The 23082-nt window shown below is 28.1% G+C and overlaps 1 protein-coding gene across 4 annotated transcripts; it reads right to left on the minus strand.

Moving 5' to 3' along the window:
• Positions 1-210: 210 nt before the first annotated feature.
• Positions 211-22955, minus strand: LOC117231861 (V-type proton ATPase 116 kDa subunit a). Of its 4 annotated transcripts, none has more exons than XM_033490721.1 (11): positions 22583-22955; positions 20174-20479; positions 11892-11944; positions 3274-3400; positions 2995-3171; positions 2368-2580; positions 1520-2288; positions 1212-1444; positions 901-1117; positions 648-819; positions 211-503 (listed from the first exon to the last, which is right to left on the minus strand). In XM_033490721.1, exons 1-11 carry the CDS (start codon positions 22697-22699, stop codon positions 401-403), a joined length of 2487 nt encoding a protein of 828 aa, XP_033346612.1. In that variant the 5' UTR covers positions 22700-22955; the 3' UTR covers positions 211-400. The 4 variants fall into 4 exon arrangements, with proteins under 4 accessions (XP_033346612.1, XP_033346611.1, XP_033346608.1 ...); XM_033490720.1 differs by lacking the exon at positions 11892-11944 and adding an exon at positions 12951-13036; XM_033490717.1 differs by lacking the exon at positions 11892-11944 and adding an exon at positions 12951-13063.
• Between the last annotated feature and the right edge of the window lie 127 nt (positions 22956-23082).

Consider the following 23082-nt stretch of genomic DNA (forward strand, 5'->3'; position numbering starts at 1 on the left):
ATAGCTGCTTTTTCTACCTCAGATCCAGTTATAGCTTATACCATTTATATCTTTGTAAATTCCATAAGCATCGTCTAGTGAAAGTTTCTTTGAAGAATTACAACATTCCAAGCAATCTTTAATTGTGTAATGAAAAAATATGATTAAATATAAATTTAATTATTGTTGCACATAATAGAAATAGTACGTTAAATAAATTTTGAAACATGATTACAGAATAAAAATTATTTAATTTATTTAAACATAATATTAACATGATAACACTTTAGAGACTTGTTAGAATTCTATTGACATGAAAATGTCATAATATTATTACTTTTATGTTTTCTATACTTATGAAGAACAAGTCCACTGATAGTATATGGAGTAAGTGAAACTTTGTATTGTGAAGCAATATACTTTAATCTTCTGCAGTAGATTGGGCTGCATCCAAAATAATTTCAAATGAAAATGGTTGGAAGCCATACCCTTGTCCAGCATAAAATTTGCTTTGAAATTCGACCCTATAATAAAGTATTAAATTTTTAGTCAGAAAAACATGTATTTTATTTAAAAAGGTAGTTTGTATTCTATATTATCCTTAAAGTATAATATAGTATAGTAATATAGAAATTTCTTAAATATAATGATCATTTTTTTCAACATACCAATGAAGTCGAAGTGTATGTAAGAAAGCTGATAAGCCTTCCATAAGAACTAGAATGCCGACAGTTAAAACAGCCCAAAATGCAAATACAGCCCATAAAATGATACCTCCTGACCAACCTTCTTGAGTTAACCCATTTCTCATTACCATGTTCCACAATACTTCTGATAATTCTATATATAATCAATAAATGTCTAGTAAAATATATCTGCTATAAATTATGGAACAATAAACATATTAATTTTTAAACTTACGTGCATGGGCAAGGGATAAGGCCCATAAACGAAGATAGGATGCTGTGTGGGATACACTACCAAGAACGTATTCAATGGTATGAATGCCCTGATGAATAAATACTTCACTCATATCCTCCTCTTCTTCTTTGTGACCTCCTTGAGGAATTCCACTTACTGGTTGTATAGCATCAACAGCACCTTCTATGTCACCATTTTCTGTACCATGATTGTTTAACTAATGTGTAAAGAAGGGAGAACAAAAGAGAAGTTTATCTATATGTATTAAAAAACACGAATTTAAAATACTTATGATGAATTTGAAATGTAACCTGGTAATGTTGTTTCTTTCTATTGTACATCATTGAAACAGGTTTTGCCAATAACATCCATGGAATGCAAAGAACAGCTACTACAACGAGGAACGATTGGAATCCATTTTGCCCACTGTACATCCAGGGGCTACATTCTTTGGCTGGTGCAACACCAGGCTTGAATAATACCATGTTAATAAATGTAATTAATACTGATGGTGCACAGAAAGGTCCATGTGCTGGATCTGTGTCTAAAAATAATAATAAGTATCATAATATAATAATATTATAGCATATGTTTGTATTACATATAGCATATTACTTACTATCGCTATTAGGACCATAGCTAATCCATTTAATAAACATAAGCAATACCATGTAAAGGAACAGAAATATTAGGAAAATTATCTGAGGGACAAATTCACAAATTATGCTCAGCTGTCTCCTGAAATACATATGGTTCCATAGACCAATTATCACACCAAACAACATATGTATGACTCCAAAAATGATAGATATTTTCATTTTGTATGAATTTAGAAAAATAATTTTATTCTCTGCTAATTGCCACACAGGATCCATTCCTAAAGGATATGGAATTTGTAAATATTGTTCTGTATCACTAGGATTTAATTGCAACTCCTTATTTGTGACTATCGTTGAAATATTATAATTGATTCTCCAATATGACCCAAAGATATTTAATGATTTAGAAAATATGTCATTGTATATAAGTCCAGTATACATTGAAAATAAGCCCATTAGAAAAATGATATATCGACCACCAAAGAAGATATTCCAAATTTCATTATCAGATTTTTTTGCAGCCAATGGTTTTTCTTTTAATACCATCCATCCACCAAAGAGAAACATAATTAAGCCATGCCCAGTATCACCAAACATAACAGCAAATAAGAATGGAAATGTTATAATAGTGTAAGGAGATGGATTCATTTCTCTGTAAGAAGCTACTCCATATGCATCTACCAGAGCTTGGAAACCTTTGGTAAATTTATTGGTCCGATTATAAGTAGGCGGATCTTCAAACGTTGCCATACGATTTAAAATCGGTGGTACAGAACTTCCACTTCGTTCCTAAAATATACATTTCTATGAAATTTTCAGTTAAAAATGACAATGTGGAATTATTTAAAAAATATATATAAATAATTACAGTTCCACGACGCAATGCTAATTGTATTGTTTCGATGTCTAGCACAGGAACCCAACATTCAGCGATTAGACACTTTTGCGTAACATCCAAATTAAATAAATTTAAAGTATGATAAATTGCTTTGATTTTGCGAACTTTCACAAACCAATTCTTAATATTTTTTGCAGCGGCTACTAGGACACGATGTCGATGATCTTGAGTTTGTCCAAGAACCTATATTGAATTATGATAGAGAGAGATATGGTTAGTTTTCATAACACAAATATAAATTAATATATATATATATATATTAAATTATATATAAAAATAACACAAATATATATATATATATATATATAGTATTTTGATTATTCCGCATAATTTCAGAAGGAGCTTCATATGTATCACCAAATGTGAGATGATAAGTAAATAGAATGTTTAATAAAAATGAAAGGAGAATTGTAGAGTAACAAAATAGCGTAAAATTCCGCTGTAATTAAAATTGTATAATTGTATAGAAGTCTATACAGGGAATACTTTGATCATCTATTGTAATCAAGATAGACGGTGAGATCATAAACAATGTTTTCATAAATATCGCGCTAACTCTGGCATATTTTTATTATTAAAAAAAAGGAAGTAACTGACTGTATTTAAATCTTCAATTCGAGTCATAACTCCCATAGCCATCTCACGACGATCAGCGGGTGCTTCGGGACAAGGATATAAAGTAGCTCTAAATCCTTCGCAAATCTTTTTAACTCGAGTTTTCAGTTGATCTCCTTGGAAGAATATGATGAATACAGACTTAAAGACTTGGTCTCCCTAAAAAAGCACAACAATATATTTTTTTAAATACATTTTTACATTTGCTAAAAAATCTTTAAAGACGATCGATATCATAAGGATGTAGAAGAGAAGACCTACCGTTGAAGGATCTTCCAAAGGGGTTTCAATCTCTGCTTGACGCAGGAATACATTACCACGGCATGCTCGCCAAAGCATACGTTCAAATGCTGGAATACGTTCTCGTAGGATAACTCCTGCCACGAATCTATTTAAAGAATAATTTTAGTAAGATACGCGTATCACGGAAAAATTGTAAATGAATGAAAATAAAGACATGACACCATTAATTATACATATACACTATACACGTATGTTTGTGCGTATGTATAAATATTTTAAAACACCTTAAATTTAACATGAACGTAATAATAATGTATATCAACGATTTACATTGAAAATCGTTTGTATATGCATATATCGTATGCCGCCATATATTGCTCAAGTTATATGAGTTTCCAAGGTTAATATACTACGATATAGATATTATACTTTCAACCTGTATCGTTTATATATTTTTATATCTTAAATTCATTAATTGTTATTTAACCTTATTATTGTTGAAGAATGATGATCTTTGTAGCCATGGTTCTTTTTAGTCATAAACGTTGCTTGATTCATCATATATGAATATATCATAATTTTCGAGTACAATAAAATTCAATAAACGCATTATGTATACATGTATATAAAATGTTAATAAAAATAACAACAAAAATGATGATGATAGTGATAACAATGTGATCATGATGAAGGGGTGACGATAATAATGGGAATAATGATTGTAATAAGAATGATAGCAACAACAATAGTAGCATATGTTCAATGAAAACGTACTAAACGAATGGCTTATAATCTTATCCAATGTTGTATGTGCTTGAGATTTCAAAATAAAGAAGTTTGGTGCGCCCAAATGAAAAGTGATAACCACGGACGATATTCGAAAAGAAAGAAAAAATATGTCTTATAGCGGTGACTTTTAGTAAGCGTTTATTATAATATTATTAAATAAATTAGGATTAGTTTGCATATTAAGTTTTAATATGATCATTTAAACTTTAATCTAATTAGATGTGTGTATATACTGTTGAAATAAAACAACATGCATATGATTGAAATGATAAAATTGAATACCACATTATGGGAGCACAGAAAGTGTGTTTTGTTAAAAAAAGAGACAGAAATCTATTATAGTAAAGAAAGTTGTTGTATTTCGAGAAGTATAAAACAATACAATGTAAAATACTTCACATGCAAAAACTATTTTTTAATGGTATCGTGTTAAAGAAAAATAGTAAGTTTTATGTATAAGCTCTATGGATGATTCTTATTTGTAGATGGCTGAAAGTCTTTTTACAAGTATTGATAGAATGCAGAAAATTTTACATGTAAAATATTAAGGGTGTATATGTTTTTATTCTCCGATCAAACTCAAATATTAAAAAATTATTTGATGGGTTAAAACAATTCTGAAGAACAAAATGAAAAAGATTTCGGTATAAAAAAATGACTTATCCTAGTAAACACATAAACACACATGTATAAAAATTACAGTGTGCAAGTTTATTTGATTCTTCACGTGAAAATCGATTTACTTTTCAACGATCATCTGTTTTGTACTTCAATTCATATTTTTCAATATTATTTTATGTTTGTTTTTTTTTGTATTAGTAATTATATTATATAGTTTGTAAGTGTACGATGAAAAAAAAAGAAATAGGATACTTTGGATCATAATCATGTTGAATTTACGTAAACAGTGTATATGCATATTACAGAACTCTTCTACGCACACATAAAAAGACACTCAAACCATCATAAAGTTGTTAAAGTTATAGTAAAAATTCCTTGAAAGCTATAAAATCATTATTAACAAATGTTTCTATAATTCTTACGATTTTGCAGAAACTGGAAATGCTGACCATAATCATTTTGTATATGCATGAGCAAAATTGACCAAATTACATTTGCCTATTACAGAAAATGTCCCATTTGCATAATTAAATATTCCTGTTACTCGTCAAGTCGCTATAACATATTTAAATTTATTGGCTATTTAAAAAAGCTTAATGTGGCTAAAACAATCTGAACTTTTAATAAGCATCTTCTATATAATTTTACTCTTATTTCTTTGATGTTATTGTTAAGCAATTTTCTTTTCACGACTTCAAAAGTAACAAAAACATTTACGATATTATGTTTAGGTTGTTTAGGTTGCGACATACAGGATGATCCGGGCAGGTAGGAATTCTATGTATAAAAATGACTCGAAAGTAAAAAATACAGAAATTTTTTTATATATAGTTGCTACTCTTCAAGGAATGGCAATCTTGATAGCGAATTTAATTATTCAAAATACAGTATAAATCTTACAGTTTTGAAAAAGTTCATGTACAGAATTGTTAAAAAATTCTCAATTATTGTTTATTATGATATTTTCATCGCTTAGTAATTACAAACTAAAATTAAAAGAAAGCTAAAGAGTCAATCATTGTGGCTCACGTTCGATGAATCGAATGTGAGATTAAGAAAACATTTTATTCCATATCTTCGGTTTATTCATCGTTTGCATACCACCCACCCTGACTTCATCCTGCACACCTTATACGGATAAAACAGCCGTTTAAAATTGGCTAGATACAATTGGAAACTCTGTGATAAAAAACGGTGCTAGATATAAAAGTTTCTAAAAATGATAAAATTATTAATATAATCGTATTGAATGAATTTAGAAGGATATAATAACGATATGGGAAGGATTTACTAGTAGGAGTACGTACCCCAGTTGGACAGGACCAAGGGCAGTCTGGCGGGCGATATTATCATCACTAATCAATGCACGTGTCATGGACTCGGTAGGATTCAAGCCTGCGTGCTCTTGCTGACGACACAACAGACAAGACACAACCACATTAGCACACTAGACATCACTATAATGCTCCAACGCCATATTGTTGTTGCGTAAGTTCCCTTACGTTTTACACACGCAGGAATAAGATTAAAGATATCTTTAATGGCTCGTATTTTAGGAAATTTACTGGTTCCAATTTTGCAGAAATAGAAACGGAATTGCTTTGAATGTATATATATATTTTTTTTTCAAGCAGCAATAGGCACTAATATTTCTTACAATTAGTAAGCAATAGATCAAATGTGTTCAGTTTTAGATAATATAATTTCTTTCACCACGCGATACATTTTTTAATAATAATGTTACACTTCAAATGAATATCATATTGATCATATTATATAAATCATTATCATATCATATCATATATTACATAAATATTTCCGAGCCTATTCCCCTTGTATAAGGAATAAAATAATATAATTGTTAAAGAGTATAACGACCGATTTTTAGCATAATATACATTCTACTTAGTAGTGTACTAATAGTAGTGTACTTTAGTAGTGTATTCTACCATAAAGATTAATTTCAATTTCTTAATTTTTGTCTGTAGTGGTGGGTACCAGTAAATTGCGAGATATGTATAGTAACTGCTTCTATAATAAGACCAGAGGAAGTATTTTTAAGGTTACAAAGATATCTTAAATCGGTTATATTTTCAACTAAATATGAATTACTATACAGTGTTACATTATATATTGAAGCTGTTAATATCAATAATGCTAAATATCAATTATTAATTCACCATCAATACAAAATGACCTCGTTAATTCAACGCAGTCGCATCATTAAACCGCGAGACATCAAATAAATAGAAAAGCAAATATTTATGATAATAGTGCGCTTGAGATAATAAATAATATTTTATTGCTTTTCTATTGTCACAATGAGGTATTCAATTATGTAAATGTGAATTCTTGTCTTCAATGGCACTATGTCAAATTAGGTAGTAAACTATTCTTACGTGTATTTATTAGATGATTTTTATTTATTAGAATTTTACGACATTTTGTTGTGGGAAATGTGAAGAGAAAAAAAAATAATTAAGTTAATTCTCATGAAATCTGAAAACTTTTTTGTAAATAAATTGCTCTTCCTATACCATTCTGAGCTTTGAAAAGATCCTGCTTCTCTTTTTCTAGAATAAATGTCAATATTGAGTAAAATGGAATTTATTGTTTATTTAATTGTAATTGTTACTTCCTGAATACATATATTAATGAATCATGCGTCCATAAATTTCTTTTTTTAGACCTGTATAGGAACTTGAAGGGGAAAAAATGTTGTTTGTGATGGTGACGAAATATAATCTTATTTATATAAATCTTGTTTATGGCCTAAGGACTAGTGGAATTTCAAGTAATAATCACTAATTTCCAACTTTTGCTTCAATGAAAATTGTTTGGCTTAGTATTATGCTAAATAGGTTTCGTAACCTCAAGAGTGAATATCATTTTTATTGAGAAACCATTTTATATCCGAATTTCATAAAAATTAGCGATTATCACTTTGCGATGGTACTCTGTAAGAAACATCATATGTATTTAATTATGACGTAACTTAGGTAGTACGAATTCGAAAATCCATTCGAATTAATTTCAAGAACAGTTGGTTCAATATTGAATTAACCAGGTCGTAGGGCGAATATACGAAGAAAGAGAAAAGAAAAGAAAAGAAGAAAGGGAAAGACAACCAAAAATAAAAAAAAGAAGAAATACAGAAATATCATGTACACAACGATTCTTATTCAATAAATAATTTGAAAATAATTTCAGTTATGTAGTTATATCATTCAAAGTTCAAGTAATATTAGATTGTAACTAAATATATTTAGAAGGTTTCTAGAAATCGGCCACAATGCCAATTTAATTCATTTAGGCGTGATAAAATATACATGTATCTTACATTTATACAGGTCAACACTTTTATTTAGAAACGTATTTATTTTTAGAAATCATTGTTCTCCTTTATTTTAGTCTTCCCTTAAACTCTAAAACTCATATTTTGGTTACCCTTCGATATATTCTTCGAAATAAGTTAATCATGAAGTGGGTAACAAAAATCAAAATGAGTAGTCTTGTATATATACTATTTTTGTTTTATAGTTTCCTTTGTAGTTATGATTTTCATTTAGCAAATTCAGGTATAAAATTGAACAGAAAGTTTTATAACCTACAGTGCAAGTAATACAATAGCATAAATACAGTGATCTGCCTGTTTTGGTTGGATAAAGAAAGGTTTCTGTTACCTGTTAAATGCTGTTAGATTAGGTTTCGAGGAATAAACAATAATCATAAGAATCAATACATAGCATGCAAAACAAACATATCAGAAGCTTACTACTTACCAGTTTACCCCTTCCCGACATATACACATATAATATACGATAAGCGAATATACATATACAGTAGTATCGTCCATAACTGGTCAGACGCTTTGTAGATCGAGGGATAAGGATGAATTTATGGAACAAACTGATTCAAGTTATGAAATGAAATTAATTCTAATTATTTTAATTAATGTTTTATTTTGAACTACTTCTTCTTGGAATCCACAAAGCCAAATTTACTGTCATTTATACATGCATTTATATACAAGAATACATAAATAGTCGTTTAAATAAACTAAATCGATTTCCAATTACACGAATTCTACTCTTAGTGTTGTATGCTTTTGGTTGAAATAATTGCTTGAATAACGAAACTACAAAATTTGCTGATCTTTTCATCCTTAACATTCAACCACAATGCATTATTAAATATTGTTATTACACTGTCCGGTTAATAAAAGCCTTTTGTAGCATTTCGAATTCAAAACTTGGTTTAAATATAATTGTATGTATTTAACGTGCCGTACGAGCTTTAAAATAATAAGCTTCATATCATTTACATTTTATATAATTTGTTTACTATTTAGATCTTACTATTTTAGATTTTTCAAATATATGAAAGACGAATATTAAAGAGATACGAGTTGTAAATTCAATCACATACCAAAAAGTGTGCGACAGGATGAGCTTTGTGTCTAAATATAGAAGGACAAGCAAAGTGAGATTTCACTTTTAGAGCCATGTATGTGCCTATATACGAAGTACATACTATATGTCAGACATGGCAATGTAGCAGTTCTGTGGTGGGGCAATCTGTAAGCGTAAAAACTACAGCTATGATAGAATAGTAAACGTCAGACGTATTTCTAGAAGCTTAATATTACTAAAATAAGAAACTCATAACAAAGCTGTATCTAGAGGTGAGGAACTAAATAAGTTAAAAGTTACCAAACAGTATGCACAAAAAGTGCTTTTTCGTTATTACAAAATCTAGTTGAAGCATATGAACAATGGCTAAACATATTTTGGCCATTTATAAATTTATAAATATTTGGACAAATATTTGATGAGTATTTGTGTTCACGAGAATTTTAAATAAAGCTTTCCCACCACGATATAGCAGCGTAAGTTGCCTTTGCTTGAGTATCTAAACTCTGTCTCTTCACCGTAAGTCTTATTAAAAGATATAGAGAATATAGAACGGATCTACTAATTATTAATATCAACTTTAAACATTTTTGTCGATCTTCATAAAATATTAAAAATACAGGATTGACTTTAGTATTGAAAATTATGAGTAGCAACTAAACGTTTACTTTAAAATACTTCACGGTTGCCATTGCTGTTACATAGTCATTAATATTTACTTGAAATTGCATGAGTATTTTCAACGAACAGATTAATCTATTTAATACAGTTTAAATCTCAATTTCAAACTGAGCATATCTGAAATCACGAAATATAAATATTTGACACCAGTTGAATTTACGACTCACCTTAAATTATTGCCAACAACAATAGGTGTAATCGATTGGGGTGTTTAAATAACGGTGTTGCAAGCCAGACTCTTAACTTTACTCGTATTTTTAAATCGAATTCTCAAATGAGAAACCATCAAGGTTCTTTTTTTGATATTCGTGTAGGCGCGTAAGCGTACGCATCTATACATACCCATGGCCACACTATCATCATTACTGTTATTCACGTTGAAGCTAAATAAATAATGAATGAATGGACTCACATATATTATTTCAGTATTGTTATCGTTACCAGAATATTCGATACAGTTTGAATGTGTTTTAACCAACTTTTAAATACATATGTTACATGTGAATAACGTCAAACTGTATCAACTGTTATATAGTGTATTTTTTAACTTAACTTGTTTCAGTAACAATTTAACACACATCTTAGAATTAGAGACTTTGATAAATAAGTGAATGTTATTTAATTAAGCAAACAGTCGCATTTGTCTTTAAAGAGCATTTAAAGTCGCCAAAGCAATAATCTTTATAATTGTCTCTCATTTCTACGGAGTGCAAATAAACAATTCTTACTAATTGGGATAATAGATTACAAAAAGTAACTTTGTAAAAACTGATAGTATAATGTATAGAGAAAAGAAAAGTTTCTAAACGTAAAACTTGAAGTACATATTCAAATAAAAATTAATTAAAAATTGTACAGCTATGTCTTATTCAATTGTCATGTTATATCAGTTCAGTCAGTTAGTTAAAAGTTAATTTCGAATATTAAGAATGAAATTACCACGATTCTGTTCTCTGTTTGTTTTATTGACCTACGATAAAAAGATTTTAAGATTCAAAATTTGCTACGAATTCCTTGTTTAAATCGGACCTGAATATTTTAATATTAACGGAGCGTTACTGCTTATTTTTTCAATTTATTGTATGTACGCAACCGTAAAAATAAGGCAATTTCACATTTCGATGCTTGAAAAAAATAATTCGCTGTGCACTTATCTATAAAAATGATATTAAATAAAGTCGATAAATACATCTCGTTGCTTCTTATCTTTCCTTTTTATTACCAATTAAAAGAATGAAGTCTTATACGGAATTAGTCTTAAATAAATCGATATCAAATATCGTCGATTAAACATAAGTCTTCGTATTAGATATTCCGGGTATATATTTGGCAGAAGCAATACTTTTTGCAGAGTTTAAACGATGTTAGTATTATTAATGACATAGTATATACATGTGCAGATGTATTTACAATTTTACATATAGTGTATTTCAATTTGTGCAAGATTTAAATTAAAATTACTTAACATGTACATATATAACTAAATGAATGTATCGTAATATATACACACACACACATATATATATATTTTTTATTATTCGGTATCTGTATATATATACTACACACATATTAAACATATATATAAACAGGGTGATTTTATCGAATGATAACCGGATCAGGTCATCGCTTTATTTTAAGAGAAAATTAATAAAAATGTTATAAGGTCAAAAAATTAACATTGAATATTTCTGAAAATAATACTGATTTGTATGTTCTGTCATACTAGATCATTCAAACTTTCATTTCTATTTTATTTCCATCTTAGACTCTACTTGATTCAAATTTTAATATGCAACACCATATAACTCTCTGTCTCTTAGTTTATAATTAATAAATTAATTGTTATCGTAACACTTTAACATAAATCAATACATTTTTTTTCAAGCAACGAATAAATGCTCCTATATTAACAAGCACGTGAATATTGCCACTGATAATAAATTTTTATATGTATTTTCTTAAGCTAATAGTGCTTTTAATTATGGTCTCTGTAAGACTTATTGTTAGCAAATGTTTCAACGACTGTAATATTAGTGCTCTTTCTGAGCTAAAGGATTTTAGGTAACTACAGACAAAAAAAAACACTGAGCAAAACAGATTTGCAAATGCAAATAACGGTTGATAACAGCTTGCCTGAGGGGATTCCTATAGTGTGATCCTATGGTGTCTGCCGTAGTATACAGGTGCTGTAACCACAGAACACACTGACGCATCATGCCTTCTACTTAAATCTAGATTTATATATAGCCTAATAGCACAGACAACATTGATGAAAAGCTCTGCAATATTTGCAGATTATGGATTAATAAATTCTAACTCGATTAAAATATATGTACAAATGTGTCCATAGATTTAATAATTCATTTGTAGCGGTCACTATTCGTTTTATATTCCAAAAATTCAAAAACAAATAAAAAAATTTAGTAGAAGTTTTAAATCACAGATAAATCTATAGAACATTTATGTCGTACTAATATGATTTTTAGTCACTGGTGTCTCAAATGTAGAACGCAAGGATTTCTTTCCAAATTTCAAATTAAAGATTATGTTCCTTCCACAATGATTATTGCATTTACTTATTAGAGTGATTTAGGTGGCCAAAATATAGTATTTTTAGTATAATTCATTAATTTATTACGAGTTAATATACTGCGATATTATTATTCTTCTAAGAAGAAACGATTTAGAGTTGTTCAAGATTTTTAAGTCACCCTAACTATTTTAATATCTCCGTTACTTACATTTACACGAATAGTTCTTACGAAAAGTCAGTATTACAATCAATGAATTCTAACTTAAAGTAACTTGTATCCGTGTGCACAACATCTTCAGTATTATTTATATACCTCCAAGCTAATAAGACAGTAGACGAATGATTATTATATGATTATTATAAAGTAACTTTAAAAAATAACAAATTTAAAAAAAGGAAAGGTTTACAAACATGAAAATTAAAAAAAGCAAAATATTTTGAGAGAAACGTATTATTACAAAATTTTTAAAAAAGGGAAAGTTTATAGATACATAAAAAGTGACAGAGATATTAACGAAAATATTAAAAAACAAATAAAACTCTCTGTATACAATTTTACTTGCACTATAAATCATAATGTATGTACTTAGTATTTGCTATGCGAAATTTTGCGAATCATCACGCTCTACATTATTCGAATTTACACCACATTTAATTACCCGAGCTTGAGAGCCTGGCCGCCAGCGCGGAGGCCCTCTTCACCCAAGAGAGTGACTTGTTCTTCCTCACGGCTGGGGTCTGCCATCTGCGACACGACACCTCCATGCTCAGCCTGGCAACAGACACATGTCACCTCTCTTTTGCCCTATCTCCCGTTATTTCTTTTTATTTTCCTTTTTAACCATTTGTTAACATACTTATTCAATTCACCACTCTGTACACGGATGGCGGTTCTCAATTTTTTTTAATAGGATAAAAATTGGGATGCTCCAATATGATCGATAATTAAAAATTTATTTAAAGAAAAGTAAATATATAAAATAATTCGTACTTCTTGTATATATTATATATAATACAGGATGTCAAAAAAATTGAACTCATCGCTGTGATGAATAGTATTTGCTAAAATGTGTAAAAAAGTTTGTTACTTTGTGTGTCAAAAATAATCTCTTTAGAACCATATGTCATGGTAGTATTAATTTTTACTTGACCAAATTATATGCTATAATTAGAATTAAGAATTTTCGTCTGTATTATTATTTTTATAATTATTTTTTTATTTTTACTGTCTAAGAAAAATAATAATTAATCGATGTTGATGAAGCAATACTGAATCATAGCAAATAGAAAATATTCAACAGTATACTTGAAATCAATCAAGAACATCTCCTTAATCTCCTTAAAAAAATTGCGAACTATATACTCAAAATATGTACTCTATGTAAATCATTCTAATAAATAAATTTAAATATAGTTTAGTGGCACATGTCATAATTTACCATTTCAGTAAACGTATTTATAATTACAACTCTGAAAGTATGTTTTATTACACGTATCAAAATAATAAAACCAAAGTAAAATAATAAAGATGATGATCGTAAGATATTTTCAATGAGTGCTTTTATTCAGTTAACATCGATATCAAATGACTGCTAATATGTAATAACGAAAATACGAAACCTACAAGAATTGAAATCTAACATTTTACTAACAACAATAAAGTATTTTTATGACCTCTGCGATAGCATTTCTAGAAATACTGCAAGAATATATGATGGAAAATACCAAACAGCATCAACAACTAATATAAACATCCTCTTACAAAATGGAGATTAAGGTTACACAATACGCGTTCATAAACATTAAAAACAATAAGATGTAAACCCTATGGCATGATAAATACCGAAAAAATTCAACATACATTACTTTCATAAGTATTAGGACACCGTTGATCTTATTAAAGATCTTATTAATTAAGCCACATTTTCACGATTAATTGGTCAGAACTTTGTATTCGTGCGACATAGCAATTCAAAACACAACAGGAAATTTATTGTAAAAAAAAGAAATTATTTCTAAGTGTTACGGTGTTACGACAAAATAGGAAACTCTGAAAAGTCTATCGAAAATCTGAATCTGATTTATTAAATAATTAATATTTATTGTTGTCAAATTATATACTGCAATAAATAAAAATAATTACGATAGAATATCGTACATGTACAAGAAAACTATCTAATTTTATAAATAGTTGATTTTTAACCAAAATATTGAATATATGGATTTCTTATAATCAATGATTCCAAATAGAATAATAATAAATTCTTTAAAATGTTTATAATTCCCTCATGACTTTTCCAGAGATGTCCTAACACGTATGAACAAAAATATATGTTCAACCTTTGGCAAATTTTTAAATCACACAAATTTTAGATTTATATTACATGCAACAAGAGATGACATAAAACGCAAACAATTCTGCCAATTTTCCCTAAATGACAAAAGAATTTCATCAGAAATTTTAAGGACGAACGGAATGTACATATCAATTTTTATAGAAAATGATGGAATGCTTAACCCTTTCGCTAGAACTAGTTGTGTCGATATACATATTCTACTTATATAGCCTATTGAACTTATGTCTGTACGGAACGTGTAATGTCTGTACAAGACACATATTCTACTGATTTTCGTACAATATTCTACAGATGAAGCATACTATTAACGCATACACATATTCCGTTTAATAGAGTTGTTCTGATAGCAATTTTGTTGGTTTATATATTAAATTATCTAATTAACAATGTTACAGATGTAAAATTTTTTATACTTTTTTTTTACATGTTTTATATTTTTATATAAATAATCTTGAATATTTCTTCACGTTTTACTGAAAATTATTTTAGCAAACGTGAACATTATGTTCATAGTAGTGAAAGGGTTAATTGACCTAATGAAAATACGCGATACAATATACAAAATCCACATACACAGAGGAAATATAAATCATTATATGAAATTTAGTAATAATGAGTAAAGTGATATTTTAATATTTTTACTTAATCTGTATCTTTATAATAATAACATTTCTTAAATTTACGTTATTAATATATTTAATATTTTAATAATTTAATTAATATCAATAAATGATAATGTTTATCCACGAGTTTGATTGAATTTAGAACACTGCCAGTACGATGCTGAGCATAATGACCGAGATGTTGCACAATACCTCAAATACCATTTAACTCTTAAAATACATATACGATCATAAATCGTATGTGTATGCACGAAAACAATAAATGAAATATATATGAAATCTTTACAATGTACCAAAATAATATTTAGGCATCTTTAACAGCAGTAGCAGCTGTTACTTTAAATCATCTTAATTGTTATATGCACAAAATGACAGGAGGTGTAAGTATACGTCTCTGTTTGAAAAGAACAATATAATTATATTTTGCACATGCGATATTGCACGTGTACAATGTATTTTCTATAGAAAAGTATATCTTTCTAAATCTTTTTGCAATTAAGAAGAAACTGCTTTCCATTATATCGTTTCCCCAATATTTAATTCATTGAATGCATCGTTTGGATAACAACAAAGGTTGCCAAACATTATATACATATATATGTCGATTTTAAATATAAAATACATTATTCGTACATCCGTCGCTGCTTTATTGAAATTATTTATTATTTGAATGAGCTTATTAATGTTTAAAAATATTTAAATAATCTGAGGAACAGAGATTGAATATAATAATTTTCGACCGTAAATAACAATAAGAAATATTTTAATACATATGTACTGTTTAACTGCACCTCGTTTAATTTTTCTGTAAAATGTGTGTTTCAACATTCTGTGATGAAAAAGAAGATATTTTAGCAAAATTATACAGGTTTACCTTCTTTTTCCATAGGAAATTTTTGCCTATAAAATTTTTTCACATGCACATTTCAAATTGACACTCTGTATATACATGTAATATTTACAATATTTCACATGCTTCATGCAAAAAGATTATTAGATAAGGATATTATTTTGGACTTTTCAAATATAATAAATTGTCATTCTCTAGTTACCCATATGCATGCTAGTTTGTAATGTTCAACATTCCAAGCACCAAGTTGATACCCTCTATTAAAAGTTGGAAACCTACAATATAATGCTACATAAAGATTCACTTATATCGTCAAATTCTGGCCAGAAATTAATATACATTATTAAACAATTTATTGTATGTACAAGTGAAGGATTTCTATTACAGAAACAGAATATTATTTGTTGACAAAATGTAATTGTACTTTCAATTATACAATATACTTTGTACATACAACACAAGTCTAATAAATATAAAATTAATTTTTTTTTTAATTGAATTTTTTTCCACGTTTTAAATGGTATATATAATAAAATTGCTATGAATATATGGACTATGGGATATATTTTGTATTAAGTTTTAAAATTAATGAAACCGATTACAATATAAGTCATTACACATAAAGAAAATAGCAAATTACAAATTTAATAGTTAAAGTTAGCTACATCATAAATTATATCATACAGATCTTTTGCAATAAAAAGTATTTTTTAAATTAATAATTTATGTTAAAATTCTATGTTAATTTCATTAAAAATGATTAATTACCCTATTAAGATACACAGTTCCTCTGAGAAAGATTATCTCCTTTAAGGAGATTTGTAGGTAAACTAGATTAATTCATAAATACATTATTTTCTAGTAATACATTTACAGTGTATTAGAAGTTTTACTAGCAATTATAAGGAGTTTTACAATTTCTCTTGTGCCTGTGTAAACCACTTGTTTCACAGTACGTCACATAATGTTACTAATGCTAAACATTGACGTATTTGACAGCTTCTTATCAATACATTGCAATATTACTGAAAAATTTGTTCATTGTAGTTTGCTTGCTCTATTATCCTCCTTAAAGAAGCAATCAACATACTTCAGGGGCATCCTGCATATATATAGATATATACACACACACATAAAATAAGGCGACTTAATTTTAAAACTTATAAGAATAAGAATCCCGGGAACTTCAAAAATTTCGTGCCGACTCAACATGTTTTTAATGAATGTTATGTAACCAACCATAAACGTTTGACGAAACAATTAATGATAAAATATATTGGAAATTCGTAAATTTCTTATGAAAATAATAGGAATATAAAGGACCAGGGAGATAGGGCTTATACGGTGACTTGTGTCCTTTGCAATTCTGCAATTTGGTTAGTTGGCAACACTAACACATTAATAGTCCTAAAATCACTCAATAGTACCATTAGTAATACAAAACAAGAACAGCTTCATGTCCATAGCATTAGAATTTCATTTTTATGATTATTATTTTGTATTTGGTAAAATAATCTTGTTTCCGTTATACAAAATTGCGAAGCAATTACGACAGATGATATTGATGTCAAACACAAATTACGCAACCTTCATTATCATGCACTTTAATCCATTGCATACGTTAAAGAACCGTTCATTTAATGAGTAATTTTGTTCTTACATTTGTACCCATAAAACTTTTCAGCAAAAATTACCATGAAAGCATTTGTTTATATGGATATTTATCTACGGAAGTTTATCTATGGACCAATACTAGTAGCAAGTTAAACATCAATTTGTATTACAGATCAAAGTTTATAAATAATTATTCCAAATACTGAGTAGTAAAATAAATAGTAGGCTATTAAACGAATAACCATTTACCGTTTTTCTTAATCAAAGCATTGTCATCGCACGCGCGGTATATATAAGCGAAATTTGTATAACATTTATATATTATTTATTGCAATAATGCAATATCACGTATTACGCTTGATCACAGAGTTATTTATACCAGTTGAAGCATTACATTTATGTGAACTAAAATACTAGAAAATTGTATACGTACCAAAAGTACTGCCACTTATTAATATACTAAACGTTTATAAATATTATCTAGACATTATTTAGACAAATTAAATTATATATATATGTATATAACAAAATTTATAAATTATAAAAATTAACAAAAAGGTAGTAGTTTAAGCATCGTGATTGTTCATATGGTGTCGAAAGACAAAAGGCAAAACTCATTGTATTTTTTAAATAAATTATCTCATTGCCGGTCTTGTATGAAGTGTGTAACTAATTAATGTGTAAGCGTGTGTGTGTATAATATAAAGCTTAAACTTTTATAAATAAATATGCTAATATATGAATTCTAGAATATCGATTTTTAAGAAACTATTCGGCGTCAAGAAGTAAATACATTAAGTGAATTAATATTTTTTTGCGGAAAAAGGCATTTAAAAAACAGCTTAGAATATATATGTTTTAATGACCAGAAGCGTTTTGTAATAAGAAAAAGGACGAAGGATAATTTTTCGCATCCTTGACAGAAAAAAAAAATTGAGATAATAAAATCTATATGCTCGTTGTGTTCATTTTATTCTCATGTATCATTAATGTATCATGTATCTGATGCGTCTTTTTGATAACATCAGTTACACAGTAAAATATGAATTTATATGTGCTTAATGTATTGCAAAAAATAGGATACACGAATACCACTTTTAATTTAGAAAATAATTTTGATGATTGTCACAGATAACTAGATAAATATTATCTCTTCTTTTTAGAAATAATTTTGTCCAAATTCTTTTTACATAGAACAACACGCGAATGTCCTAATTGAATATTTCATGGCTTCAATCGCGATAGTTAGAATAATTAGAAAAAGATTCTTTTAAAAGTAAAATTTGCCCATTCTAACTCTAAGCTATCCCCATTATGAGTTAATTATAAAGAACATTCAATTTCCCTATTTTTTACGATTAATTGTACATCCATACACAGAGTATTATGCAACAAGTGAAAAATATTTAAAAAAAAAAACAGTTTCATAGGACACAATAAAGTAAAAATCGGGAACAATAGAATTGCGATTGGAACTTCGTGCTTTAGTTAAAAATATTTAGAAGTTCAGTTAAAAAGCGTCGTAAATTCAATAATTCGACAAGGATCCACCATTGACAAGGATATTTAATGGATTACTGAATTTTACACACTTCGTGCCTGAACTTTTAAACATTTACCTTAATATTATACCTTAACCTTCATATTATTTTATCGTATAAAATTACCCATCACATTTTTTTTTCATTCATTATTCAAATCTCTTATAAATATACAAGACGAAGCACTCTACTGCGAACAGTTCGATAACTTCATAAATAATGATTTCAACGGAAATTGGTTCACACGATTGTTACATAATTGAACAGGGAGCGCATGTTCCATTATATGACTTTTTGTTATCACTGTAATTTTCAAAATTACAAGAACCATCCATGTTTATTCAATTGAAATTAAACGCCTTTTTATTACAAGAGATGCGGGCAATGCCAAAACAAACTCAATCATGTTGAACACTTCATTTTCAGACATGTTAAACATTTAATGTTTAACCATAGTAGTGTGTAGCAGAACACAGAATCGTCATGTATTTACAATATCAATTAACATTACTTATATCCTTTATTAAAAGCAATATATTTGATGAAGAATTAAAAGTATGCTTGAAATTTTGTATGTTTAAGTGATTAGAAAGGACTGAATAATGTAGTCATAGAGTCCCCTTCAAATTATGTATCCTCTTGGAATTAAAATTTCCAGGAAAGTTATTATTTACAAAATTATTGAAATAATCCAAACTACGTGCCCCTTTCTGTATATTATTATAATATATATATGTATAATGAACTTCATAAATAGTGATATTTGTTTCACTTATATATATGTTTCTCGTGCAGGTTAGGAAAAAATGCAATACTATGTAAAATACTTCTTACATATTTAAGATAATTTATAAGCTACGGTGTTTTATGCTAAAGTTTTAAAAAAGGTATTCTTACCTCATCGAAGAAAACCTGCGTTTTCCTAAGTATATGCTTTAGTTCAGTCAGTTCCAAGAAATTACGTTTCAGAGTTTCCGCATTCTGATTAACTTCCCGTAATTCATTTTCTAATTTTTCAAACGTTGCTTCGAGATCTATCATTTCCCTTGGTTGCGGAGCTTCTGGATTTTCCCCAGTATCGAGCATTGGTATACCGTCCTTTTTTATTTCTTTTTCCAAGTATCGTAGCTTTCGTTCCATTTCATCGCAACGACGCACTTCATTGACGAATTTTCGTTGGAAAGCATTGACATCGGGATTAAGCTGCACAAAACATATAATTAAATTAGTATATGAAACTACTCCAAATGTTATTTCGTTAGGCTTAAACTAAATACGTAATTGGTACAAGAAAGTAGTCATAATTTTAGTTGTGTCATAAAAATTAGTAGTTTTTATACTATGTGATCTATGCGATATCTACATATCTAGCTTCGTATGTGTGCATCAAATTCATTTATTTTGACTCAAAAGCAAATTCGATTGTAATTATGATTTTTCGATCTTTTTAGCGTAAAGAATTAACACACTTCGATTTGTTCCATAACTTCTAGATATCTTGTATATTTCAATAAATTTCTTTTTCATTTAAATTATTAAAAATTTCGCCTTGTAGAATGTAAAAAGTTGTACAATTAATGTCTCTATTTAATTCGAAATAATCCGTTTGGATTTGTATTTGACCTCATTTTAATCTCCTAATCCTATCGATTAAATGATATTATCGAAACAATCATTTTTGTAGCGAGAAATAAAAAAATATAATGATATTGTTGCTTAACGTTACGTAATTTATAGGATGAAACATTAGTCACTACACGATAAATCCACTTTCAAGAATATTCGTAATAGCAAAAATAATTAAAATATATAGAGTCACTGTATTTTTTTAGATTATATCACTGTCAATATTTACAAACATAGATATAGATATAGATAGAAGTAAGCAGGTAATCTTATAATACTATACTCTTTAGCTGTAATACTATATTATTTGTATAATTTATAACCCAGTTTTTTCAAATCTTACAAATCTTATTCGAAAACGAAACTTTGTACAAATTTGCATTGATTGTTTTTACTTATTGCTCATGTAGAATTATCCGATTTTCTGTTCTTTTTTTAATTATTACCTTTATTTGTTAATTATTAATAACTTATGTTAACTATGCTATATTGTATGTAATCAGGTTTATGATTCCAATTACCTTCCACGATTTCCTACTGTATCGATAATCGGTTAAAAAAAAGAATTTGTACCATAAGTACCACATATATTATTTATAAGGCTTTTCTTTTAATATTGTATTTGTCCACTCTTTATTTATTTTTATTACTGTACTAAGCAAAATATGCAAAAGATTCCCACACATAAATTTTATGAAACATTTTATTAATACTTTATCAAATAACAGAAAAAATATGATGCTTACAAAAAAATGATATCTTTATAATTACAACGTACAACCTGAATTTGCTGGATCAGCATACCTATATGAACCTAAATCAGTTATTTTTAATAAGTTAATAACCAAATATGCAAATAAATGACGAATTAATTGTATATAATTTTTATTCCTGTATTACAATATAACTATTCCTACTATCTAAAATGTTATCCATGACTGACATGCTTCAGCTCCTTAAGAACTCGACTTTTTACATTCTTTTGTAAAATTTTGCTAAAATATTTTTCTCATAAGAAAAGGAAATGACTTAGTTTTCAATTTAATTCTTTTAGACCTTATATATAGACATAGTAACAAAAAAATGAAATACATCCATTTTATTGAAATGAATATATGTTATGCTTTTCAATAAACTTTCTTCAATAACTTGATCTTACACTTTAATATCAATAAATACAATAATATCTCCATTTATATAATTCTTGAAACTCTAAATATGTATATATTCTTGCTTTATCGTCTCCAAGTCCTATCATGGAATGGAAATATTACACTAGTGAGACAAAGTCACTTAAATCAACTTCCTTTTTTCTTCTAAGAAAAAGTGACATATAAATTCATACATAAAATGTATGCAATACACATATACAAATTCTGTGATTTTGATATCAAAATTTGTAGTTCTTTATATTAAGTGGCATGCATCGTAAATGCTATTCTTAGTAACATAATAGTATAATGCTTAAAACATAAAATCTGAAGTCTGCATATTTTCACAAAAGAATTGGAAGAAATAATTCTCTATTATAACAAAATGTTAATTCTTTGCTAAATATCTTATTCAACATGTATGTTTTCATTGTTCATTAATTTAAGAATTGAACATTTTTCACAGAAGTGGTATACGGAAATCTCAGAAATATAATTACGGCAAATATAATTACAATAAAAAACTTACATCTCGAAATTGGACAAGGCCAAGTTCGCCGAGTTCCGAGACACAGGCATAAGCTGCTTCACTTTGTAAAAAGAGTTGACACAAGGTCATCTGCTCGCTTCGAAAAAGCGATCCCATATTTGATTCTAATAGGAGTCGATATTGTTAGGTTAAAATAATTTCGAGCGTTATAGGAAACGAAACTTTTAAGTAAAATCGAAGGGAATAAGACAAATTTACTAAGAAATCACACTGCTATAATCGCGACCGCATCCACTGAACATTTAACAGAACACCAACTTTCGGATTTCGATTACAGAAGTAATCAATAAGGTAGTCACGAGGTAAGGCATAAATCACAAGTTGAAGGTATGTTGTCGTTGCCACTCGCATTTTTAGTTAACGCCCAGAAACTACACTAGCGACAATCCGTAGAGTAATGAAATTAGAAAGATAGGAAACCACTGCTTATAACATGAGACTCATAAAAAATATGCTTATAAAAAATATTAAGTTTAATG

Source organism: Bombus vosnesenskii, unplaced genomic scaffold (assembly GCF_011952255.1).
Source record: "Bombus vosnesenskii isolate JDL3184/JDL3185 unplaced genomic scaffold, Bvos_JDL3184-5_v1.1 scf7180000013275, whole genome shotgun sequence".
In the NCBI taxonomy this organism is placed as follows: Eukaryota; Metazoa; Arthropoda; class Insecta; order Hymenoptera; family Apidae; genus Bombus; species Bombus vosnesenskii.